Source organism: Morus notabilis, unplaced genomic scaffold (assembly GCF_000414095.1).
Source record: "Morus notabilis unplaced genomic scaffold, ASM41409v2 Scaffold1467, whole genome shotgun sequence".
Classification (NCBI taxonomy): Eukaryota; Viridiplantae; Streptophyta; class Magnoliopsida; order Rosales; family Moraceae; genus Morus; species Morus notabilis.
The window spans coordinates 74,090-85,471 of record NW_010360165.1 but is presented as its reverse complement, the minus strand read 5'-3'; the positions used below and the strand labels follow the sequence as shown (position 1 = coordinate 85,471).

At 31.1% G+C, this 11,382-nt stretch overlaps 1 protein-coding gene across 1 annotated transcript; it reads left to right on the top strand.

Moving 5' to 3' along the window:
- Positions 1-9,545: 9,545 nt before the first annotated feature.
- On the top strand, positions 9,546-11,144 carry LOC21387018 (xanthohumol 4'-O-methyltransferase). The gene is made up of 2 exons (XM_010095992.1): positions 9,546-10,316; positions 10,845-11,144. Exons 1-2 carry the CDS (start codon positions 9,546-9,548, stop codon positions 11,142-11,144), a joined length of 1,071 nt encoding a protein of 356 aa, XP_010094294.1.
- The last annotated feature ends 238 nt before the right edge of the window (positions 11,145-11,382 follow it).

The following is an 11,382-nucleotide window of genomic DNA, read 5'->3' as shown; positions in this document are numbered from 1 at the left end:
GACCATGTTTAGTAACTTGTATTGTATTGTGTTATATTGTATTGTATTATCATAAGTTAATACGGTGTTTGATATCATGACGTATTATATAAAGGGCTAAATGTAAATTTTAATAATTTGAGGGTCAAAATGCAAAATTTTAATAACTTACGGGTTAAAATGCAATTTTTTAAAAATTTTAGGGTCAAAATATAATTTGTCAAACAATTTTGAGATCAAAAATGAAATTTTATTAAAATTTTAGGGTCAAAGTATAATTTTAAAACAGCTTTAGGGTCAAAATGTAATTTAGTAAAAGTTTTAGGGTCAAGATGTAATTTTTAATAAATATAAAATTTGTATTTTGCCCCTAAATTTTTCAATAATTATAGGCTCCCACATGATCTTATGTCAACCTGACCCCAACCTCTAGTCGTACCCGACCCCGACATGAATCATTGATCCACTATAAAATAATACAACACAATACGCTAAAAATGAGCTGTATTCAATAATTCGACATATACCGTATTAATTGATCAAACCTATTAGTTTATACAATACATTAGTCACACCAAATAGTGTATTATTGTATTATTATATAATACGGTACTCTTATACGGTCAAACAAACATGTCATTAATATGTATTTACTAAATCGTAAAAAAAAGTATTAGGGAAAGGTAATAGGATTTTCTAGGATTATAAAATAAAATAAAGTAAAAAAAATAAGGAACATTGATTTCCTTTTAAGTATTTACTTAATTATTAAATGGTGTAATAGAAAGCAATCACATTCCTTTTAGTGTTTACAAAAATTAAGAATAACAATATTATCAATGTAATCACTAATATGTTCTTTTATACAATTAAATGTTAATAGTTGACTATATAGTAATTAATTAAGAATAAATAAGTAAATTTCACATTCATTCTTTTTAACAGGATATCAATACCAACTAAGAAGATGCAATAATTGATATTTTTTTTAATGATACAAATGTTGGGTTTATTATCTCTTCATTACTGATTTTGTAAATACACATTTTATTAAATGGAAAAAAAAAAATCAATACTCAGTAACTTTTTTTTCCCTCGTGCGAAGTCTTTACACGAATTTATAAAATAGTTGAGAGGCTCCATCCTTGAGCCTCGGCAGAAAGAGAGTGGGTGATCGCATCCCTCTCATTCGGAGCCGGGCACTCATTTCCAACGCGTCGGAGAGAGATGGCAAAAAAAAAAAAAAATGTTGGAATGAAAAAATCATATGGCTCCGTTCTTTTCGCTAATTCGAGTTTAAAATTTGAGTTTTGCTACAGTAAAAAACTCTCAGAAACAGTCACATTTAACTTTTTTGCTACAGTAAAAAACTCTCACACAACATCACATCTCAACTTAAATTAAAAATTCGAATTAGTAAACCGAACGGACCCACAAATACCCTTCTTATTCTTCGACAATTACACGAATATCCTTCTTGCTAATGATCAATAAAGCCTTCCATATAATATAATATAAGAAATTTGTGTAAATTAGCAACTAGTGTTACATCACTAATATAGTGGACTCCACTTTTGGTTACAAAGATAATTTGCTTGCCATTTTATCGGTTCAACCTTGTATTGATTTTTTTTTTTTTTTTTTTTTGTTTTTTCTATAGGCGCCTTTTTTTTGCCCTTCTACACATATAATTTTATGGGATCTGTATTAGATCCAAAGCATCTCATTTGACTCCCTTATATAGTTATAAAGTTTTTCTTTTTCATATTTCACAGGAGAGATTTAAAACGACATTTCACTGAAGTACTTGCTTTTGTAGATTGAGTGTATCTGATCATTTGTTTTAACTTATTGGAGAAAACCTATAAAAGAACTAGAGACAAAAATTATGAGTAGATTGTTTTGATTGATGGTTAATTGTTGGAGGCGAATTTGCCTTTCTTTCACCTTCTTCTTTAGCTCTTTCAATTTTTGTCTCTATCGTGACCGGTGGTCACTAAACTCGTTTAAAACGTGGAAAATTTCAGTGCCCGCAAAAGAGGTATACTAATTACTACATACTGTTGAATATTATGTTACTGGAGAGCTCATTTTTAATTTATTGGGTAAATCACACACCAAAATGAGATCATTGGGATGTAAAGGACACATCTTGTTGGCGTTCTACGTCTCTCTTCCGTGCTCCCGTAGTTTTCTGGGTTTCCAACTTTTCTAAAAACAAGTACAAATATTTAGAGTTCGTTTAAAATTCGTTTTAAAATAATTTTTTTTATATGAAAATATTTTTAATTTTAAACAAAAATTATTTTTAAAAATACGTTTGATAGTTTTATTAAAAAATTATTTTCAGTATAAAAAAATTCATTAATGTCTATCTCTTTCCACTCGAGAGGGAAGAAAATGGAAAGAAAAAATAAAAAACGATTAAAAGTCGTTTTTCATTTCTCTCACATTTTACACTAAATTAAAAAATCATTTTCATTTCTGTTTTTTATCTTTAATTGTATCAAATGTTGTTTCTCACCGTTTTTATTTTTTCTTTCTTAAAAAATGTGAAAAATAAAAATAAAAATAACTTCAAAAACAGCCTTAATGTACTATTTGATGTATCAGCAAAATTTGACTATTAAATTAATGGACAAATTTTGCTGGCTTTGGTTGAAGATACGAATATCTCAAAAAAAAAAAAAAAAGAGAGAGAGAGAGAGAGAGAATTTTTATAGTTGGGTTGCTCTAATTTTCCACGTTCATTACCTGCCACGAATCTAAAAAATTAGCCATGTTGACAAATAAAATCTCTGTTTAATATTGTTTCAAATGGTTTCGTTTTTTTAGTCCCTTCTAAAGAAAGGTAGTCTCTATGAGATTATAAGAATACGACGGTCAAAAAGCAAATAATGTAGATCCATAAATTTCCCCCGTAACAGAAATAAAAAAAGATTTGATGATTCTGACAGATTTTTCTTTTGTTTACTTTTATAAATGAAGATAACGTATCTAATAATCCATTTGGACGTTGGTTTGGGAGAAGCATAGATCTCGAGGAATTTTATTAATTAATTGGATTGGCCGGCAACGTTGCAAATTAATGTAGTTAGATATAGACCAACGAGCTAGCCTAAATTTTTGTTTTGTTTTGATGTTTTTGGTAGCAACCGTTGAGATATATGCCTATAAATTAAATAAAATATAAATATTTTGTTGATTATTAATGAAATGAGTAATTTTTTTAATATTATTTTACATGCATGTGATGTTTTATAAATATAAAAATTCTTAGATCATTTTATATGTAACTTTAAACATTGTATATAAGTGTTATATGCAGAGGATAATGTTTGAAGTAAAATAATCTAACTTGTCCGTAATTATAAGTTAAAGTTGAGATCTTTAATTTAAAATTACTAATATGGTTCATTACATTCTGAATAAAACAGTATTATCCTAGATTGTTAATAATGAGATTATTAGAATGAGATTATTTTAGATGTAACTTTAAACATCGTATATCAGTGTTATATGCAGAGGATAATGTTTGAAGTAAAATAATCATTTGGGTACCATTGCTTATGTTTTTAGTGAAAGGTGGGATGTATTCGATGTGGTCGTCTTTTGGATCTTGTGAGTCCTAAAATAGTGATGAGTTGTAGTCAGGATGACTATGTGGGTCTTGTGAGGGCATAGTTGATGATGATGGTGGTGTGCAGAAAGTCATGGAGATGTCTTCATAATACCGACTGTTGCTGACAGTGAAGATGTTGTATGGTCCATAGATCTGAGTGGGTGGAGCTATTGCTGAGCTGGCAAATGCCTGGAGATGAGGCTTTGGCTGGTGACCATTCTCTTTGCATAGTACTTTGACGAGATGGTCTGTGATTTCTCTCAGCGACTGAGGATAGTTAAAACCGGTGTACCAGGCGTACACCTCATGCTGTGTGTATAGCTCTTGTGCTTGTGAGTTAAGCATACATGGATGGTGTAGGAGGAATATAGTGTGGACTTGTGGAATGTCTGATCTTTAATTTAAAATTACTAATGCGGTTCATTAGATTCTGAGTGAAACAATCTTATCCTAGATTGTTAATAATGAGAATATTGGAATGAAAGCATTTTATGTAATATGATACATAGGACCGGAACACGATTAATTATGAATATCTAATAAATTTTGTTATTAAATAGAATATTCAATACTAATCATTGATGGTCATATATGAATTAATCTTAATTATGAGTAATTAATAGACTCATATTTATGATATTATGTTCTTTGACATATTGAGTAATAACACATGTGAATAGTGTCAAAGTCTTGGTATATTGGGAGCATAATAAAATAAATAGCCGAGAATATTAATTTACAAGATGAAATCCATTCCTTTAAAATGAAGTAGATTAACGGTTCCCATAAGTGTTGATTCGGGGCTTAAATAATAATGGTGCTCAATTTTATGATTGGAACATAAAATATATTATTCATTAGAGGATCAATGGTACTTATAGAGAAAGATATAATTAATGAGGTCAACGAAAAATACCTAACTTTAATTATGAACAGTTTATGGAGGATTAATTCGTATGTAGTGACTATATCAATGGACAAACCAAATTTCGTGAACGTAATTGTTTTATAATTTTAAAAGTGCAATTCTAAATTTATAGTGGAGTAATTTGGAATTAATAATTTTGATATATTAATTATAAAAAATTATTATAGCTTAAAATTATAATGTTTATAGTTCCTCTCAACGGCTCTATAAAATTGATGTAAACTATATATTATATTAAGTTATGTCTATTAATTTAGAATTGAAAATTCTAAATACACATATTAATTAATTTAATTAATTAATATTAAAATTATTTTAAATTAATATAAATGAATCTAGTCACTTTTAGAAAGAGAAATTTTCTTGGACTCTTAAAGCTCCCATTTTTATCATTCAGAAAAATAATTTTTTTACCTTCTTTGGCCAATAAGATTCGGCCATAAAAAATTATATATATAAAAGAAAGGAGAGGAAACGTGGGGATGAACACGTTTCCTCAAATAAAAAAAAAAAGAGGGGAGAGTGAGTGGGGAAACGTGCAAGCACGTTTCCCAATTTAAACTTGCACGGAAAAGCGTGCCTTTAAATTAAGGAAATAAAAAGAGATTTCAAGAGAAAGAAAAAACAGGTACGGGAGAAGAACAGAAAAGAAAAGAAAAATCAAAGAAAGTATCTTGAGTGCAATTGCATATTTTTGAGAAAAGTAAATAATAATTATAGGTGATTTTCTTAATTTATTTATTTCATGTGTTGAAAAATTCATTAAAACGTTTACATATTTGAATTTATGTTACTTTGGAGATATATTGAGAAAGAGTCATGATATTCTTAAAATTTAAGAGCTTTAGACGGTATTGGAGGAGTTCAAGATTTACGTTCTAATCGAACGACAGTAAAATTCTTCCTCTTCTCTTTAATATCTTTGTAGTTAAATTAACATGAAATAACGATCGCATTAAATTATAATTTATGTGATTCGATCGATATCACGTTTCTGCACAAATTTTTTTGAAAAATCTGTTTGAGAAACTAACAATTAGTATTAGACCGGTCTTTATTTTATGCTAATTTAACATTTGATTTGTGTGATGGTTATGTTTTGTGCGAATGGATTGATTGTAAATTTTTTCGATTCCATGAAATTAATTTTTTCTATTTTATTTTGATTAGATTAATTGTAAAATAAGAATTAATATATAATTTTATTTTTCTTCAATGGTGGACGGGTCATCATGAAAGAGTTCTAGCTATTTCGTTTTTAGAAAAGCTCCAAACTATTAAAAAAAAGGATGGAGTTGCCGGCGACCATACGGTCTCCGGTGACAGTCGCCGGCGAGAGAAGGGCCGCTGCCATGGTCGAACATCGGCCATGGCATAACTGCAGCAGCCATGAGGCTGCTGTAGGTGACTGCACCTTCAGGTGTAGTCATGGGCTTGTGAGAAGCCCAAGCCCAAGACGGGCATCTCTGCTCAATCAGTGAGTCAGAGACAATGTAATCTGGGCCAGATTTTCAGCCGGCCTAGATCACCCAAAGAGCTGGCTTTAGGCAGCCCAATTCCTTTTTATTTTTATTTTTTTTAGGAAATAGTAGAAAATAGGTCAATGTGAAAAACTTAAAAAAGTATATAGGTTAATTTTTAGTTATAGAAATTAATAGGCCATAACTTGTCAAGTTATGGTTCATAACTAGATAAGTTATGGATAAACTTGTCAAGTTATGGTTCATAGCCAGACAAGTTATGGATAATTATGGAACTAGACTAGTTATGGATAAAAACAGTAATTTGGCCTATTTATTAAATTATGTAAACTATTGACCTATTAATTTTAATTCATCTCAAGTCTTGACCTATTTCCCTCTTTCTCCTTTTTTTTTATTATTGGTTTTTGAAATCAATTTTTTTGGAGATTCACCAAAAGGAAGACATGAAGATGGAGAATTACAAGAAGACCCATTCTGATGTAATTTTATTTTTATTATTATTTTGGGGTCGTAACTCTTAGGTCCATGGAACTCAGTTAAGTTTTTTCATTTTACTTGCATGTCTTTATTTATTTATTATAATTGATAATAATTGTATTGCCATGCATCTAACATGCATCATGCGCATTAATTACTTATTTTAATTTTAAAATCATTTTAATAAATTAAGTTAATTAAATGCGCCAAATTGTTGAGTTTAACGAGATTAAATTCAAAGTTATCCAATTTAATAAGATTAAATTTAAGGTTGTTAAATTTAATGCGATTAAATTTATTAAATTTAAATAAATCAATTAGCAAAATAAATAGCCAAGAATATTAATTTACAAGATGAAATCCATTCCTTCAAAATGAAGTAGATGAACAATTTCCATAAGTGTTGATTTGGGGCTTGAATAATAAGAGCGCTCAATTTTATGATTGGAACATAAAATATATTATTCATTAGAGGATCAATGATACTTATAGAGAAAGATATAATTAAAGACGTCAATGAAAAATACCTAACTTTAATTATGAACAATTTATGGAGGATTAATTCGTATATAATGACTATATCAATGGACAATACAAATTCTGTGAACATAATTGTTTTATTATTTTAAGAGTGCAATTCTAAATTTATAGAGAAGTAATTTGGAATTAATAATTTTGATATATTTATTAAAGTGTTAATTAATTATAAAAAATTATTGAAGCTTAAAATTTTAATGTTCATAATTACTCTCAACGGTTATATAAGATTGATGTGAACTATATATATAATATATTGAGTAATGTTTATTAATTTAGAATTAAAAATTCTAAATACACATATTAATTAATTTGATTAATTAATATTAAAATTATTTTAAATTAATATGAATGAATCTAATAAAAGAGGGAACTTTTCTTACACAAGCTTCTCATTTTTCTCATCCAGACAAATGAACTTTTGTTACCTCTTTTGGCCAATAAGATTCGGCCATAAAAAATAATAATAAAGAAAAAGATATATATATATAAAGAAAGGAGAGGATACGTGCGGATGAGCACGTTTCCTCAAATAAAAATTAAAAAAAAGAGGGGAGAGTAGTGGGGAAACGTGCTTGCACGTTTCCCAATTTAATCTTGCACGGAAAAGCGTGCATTTAAATTAAGGAAATAGAAAGAGATTTCCAGAGAAAGAAAAAAGAGACACGGGAGAAAAACAGAAAAAAAAAAGAAAATTGAAGGAAAGTATAAGGAGACGTTTGGTTGGAGGATTTAAATTATGTGATTTAAATTATTTTTAATTTATGTGTATTTTTTATGAGAGAAAATACTGTAGTGAACCACAAATCATGATTCGAATCAGGGAACGAATCCCTCTACCAAACGGAACCTTAGTGTATTATATACTTTTAAAAAAGTGAGTAATAATTATAGATAATTTTTTTAATTTATTCATCTCATATGTTATGTTGAGAAATTCATTAAAACGCTTATACATTTAAATTCATGTTAATGTAGATATACGTTAAAAAAGAACTGTCGTGTTCTTAAAATTTAAGAGCTCAGACGGTGTTGGAGGAGTTCAAGATTTACGTCTTAATTAAACGATTGTAAAATTCACCTTTTTATCTTTAATATCTTTGTAGTTAAATTAACATGAAATAATAATCGTATTAAATTTTAATTTATATTATTCGATCGATACCAAGCTTCCGCACATTTTTTTTTTAAAACCGGTTTGAGAAACCAACAGCAACACCATTAGGGGGCGTTTAGTACGAAATAATAAGTAGGAATCATATTCTTGGGAAAGTGATGAGAGATAATATGATTCCTATGAATAATACATTACTGTGTTTAGTTCTATATAGGAATCTTGTCTCAAATTTTCAGAAATAATACATTACTGTGATTGGTTATATACAAGAATCTTGTCTCTAATTCTCAAAAATAATACATTAATGTGTTTGATTGTGCATAGAAATATTGTGTATTAAAAAAACATATATTTTTTTAAATAAATTACAATTAGCAATAATAATTTTTATGTTAGTTTGCTTCATCAGATTATGTTATACCTACATCTTCATCAGATTATGTTAAGTTAAATTTGTTATAGATTTGGGGATAAAAAAAAACCATGCTCATACAGATTCAGCAAGGAGAAAAGAGGAAAAAACCAAGAACTTAACATCACAGATCGAAAAGAATTCCTACCTATATGTCTTCATCAGATTATGTTAAGTTAAATTTGTTATAAATTTGGGGATAAAAAAAAAACCATGCTCATACGGATTCAACAAAGAGAAAAGAGGAAAAAACTAAGAAATTAACATCACATAAAAAAGAATACCGCCTATACAATCCATCAATGATACAAATGAGATTGATGCCGGTATGAAATTGAAATCAAGATTAAAAAAAAACTAACATAGATCGGCAACGACAGAGAAAAGTCAAGCAGACAAAAGAAGAAAAAAGGAATCATATTGGTGGTGGCGGCAGAGGAAGGTTTGGCAATGGCGTGGTGGATTGGAAGGCAGAGACGACGTGATCGATGGAAGACTGGACGAGAGAGAGGTGGCTGGGTCTGTGAAGAGATGAGTGAGAGAGAGGTTATGGCTAGATATGTTCGGCGACCAAGTGGTGGATCAGAAGGCGGCGACGTCGTGGTGCATCGGGCGGCGGTGGCGACGACAGAAGAGATTCAATAGGCTGGACGAGATAGGCGTATGGGCTGAGAAGAAATGAGTGAGAGAGATTTTGATTCCCGTGATATTACTTTTTTAAGAAAGTGAATAACACCTTATTAAATGAGTTTAGGATTATTTTAAAATGTGATAATGTGAATCCCATTAATTTTACTTTCTTGAGTTTTAAAATGGTTTAATAATTATGCCAAATATAAAAATTAGATTTTCATTCCCACCTTCAAGATTATCCCATACCAAACGCCCCATAAGTTCTATAAATGTTTACACGGCCGGGATAGCAAAGCCATGCATGTTCTACTATAATCCCAGCGTATAGCAACAGGGAAAGAACGGAAATAAGCACTATGGAATCAAACGAGGCAAGTCTGAGAGACCGAGAGGAGATATGGAAGTACATGCTCAACCACGCGGATTCCATGGCCATCAAATGCGCCGTGGAGCTCCGAATACCCGACATTATTAACTCCCACGGCGGCCCAATGAGTTTGGCCCAAATAGCCGCCGCCATTCCCGACACTTCATCTCCAGACATCTCCTGCCTCGCGCGCATCATGCGTCTTCTCGTCCGCCGAAACATTTTCACGGCACATCAATCATCAGACGGCTCCGGCGACAGCACCACTCTCTACGGTCTGACCCACTCGTCCAGATGGCTGTTGAGTGACACTTCTGACGATCAACTAACTCTGGCTCCTTTTTTTCTGATGGAGACCCATCCGTGGCTGATGGCTCCATGGCACTGCTTTAGCCGGTGTGTCAAAGAAGGTGGGAGTGCCTTCCAGAAGGCCCATGGACGTGAGATATGGGATTTCGCATCCGAGAATCCAGAGTTCAATAAGCTCTTCAACGACGGAATGGAATGCACGGCCAGGATCATTTTGAAGGCGATCTTGTCAGAGTATAGAGATGGGTTCGGTAGTTTGGGGTCGTTGGTTGATGTGGGTGGTGGGACCGGTAGGGCCTTGTCAGAGATCGTGAAATCTCATCCGCACATCAATGGAATCAACTTTGATCTACCGCATGTCGTCGGGACGGCACCGGTGTACCCGGGAGTGTCCCATGTCGGAGGTGACATGTTTGAGAGCATCCCAAATGCTGATGCTGTCTTCATGAAGGTAAGCTTAGCTACTGATCTTAATAAACTATCAACGGTTTTATCAATATTTCTCTGTTTTTCTTTTGTTTTTCTTTTTTTTTTTTCATTGCTCTTTTGATAGATAGAGATAAAATTACGTTATAACCACTACTGAACTTTACCTAGCTCAAAACAATGTTGTTTGTTTGATGTTCGGAGAAAACAATACTGTTTTGTTGTTCTTGTTTTACACGTAAACTAGCCACTCCCTAAATACATAGTTCAAAAAATCAGGACGTGAAACGAAAAGTGTAGTTTGAAAAAGCATATCATATTTTTCCTTCCTTAATTATACAGCCACCACCCTTCGTAAGAAATTTATTTTTTAATTTAACTATGTATATATGCTCGCTATTGTGTTTAATAAAAAATATATATTATATATATATATATATATGAGATGTAATGTGCCCGTTCGTACTTTGGAAAATTTCAACTTTACAAAAAAAAAAAAAAAAAACGAAAAGCATGTGCATGACATACATACTCATTAATTCTTTACATGCAGTGGATTATGCATGATTGGGGCGACGAAGACTGCGTGAAGATCTTGAAAAATTGTCGAAAAGCGATACCGGAGAAAAGTGGGAAAGTTGTTATAGTAGATTTAGTTCTGAACCCAGAAGGCAATACCCTATTTGATGACATGAGCTTAATTTGGGACCTTGTAATGGTTGCCGATGCCTCGGGTGGAAAGGAGAGAACTGAGAACCAGTGGAAGAAAATCTTAAAAGAAGGTGGTTTTCCTCGCTATAAAATCATCAAAATTCCTTCCTTAACATCCATAATTGAGGCTTATCCAGAGTGATCAGTTCGTCACATTTTGGTCAAAGTACCAAACTTTAATTTGTCTAGACATATTATTGGTGTCTCCAATACGATATCATATGTATTCTATTAAGGAATAATCCGTGGGTCTTACTTGTTATCATAAACTTTGTTTTTAATATTTTATTTGTGCGTGTGCGTGTTGAAATATAATGTTGGATCCGTCTCAAAGTGCGTGGTTAACTAATTAATTGTGTTTAGTTTACATAATGTTTGTA

What these genes read in the sequence shown, in the direction of transcription:
- LOC21387018 (XM_010095992.1), top strand. Translation starts at nt 9,546, where the DNA reads ATGGAATCAAACGAGGCAAGTCTGAGAGACCGAGAGGAGATATGGAAG. An exon ending in CTGATGCTGTCTTCATGAAG is followed by an intron (nt 10,317 to 10,844) that starts GTAAGCTTAGCT and finishes CTTTACATGCAG; the next exon opens with TGGATTATGCATGATTGGGG.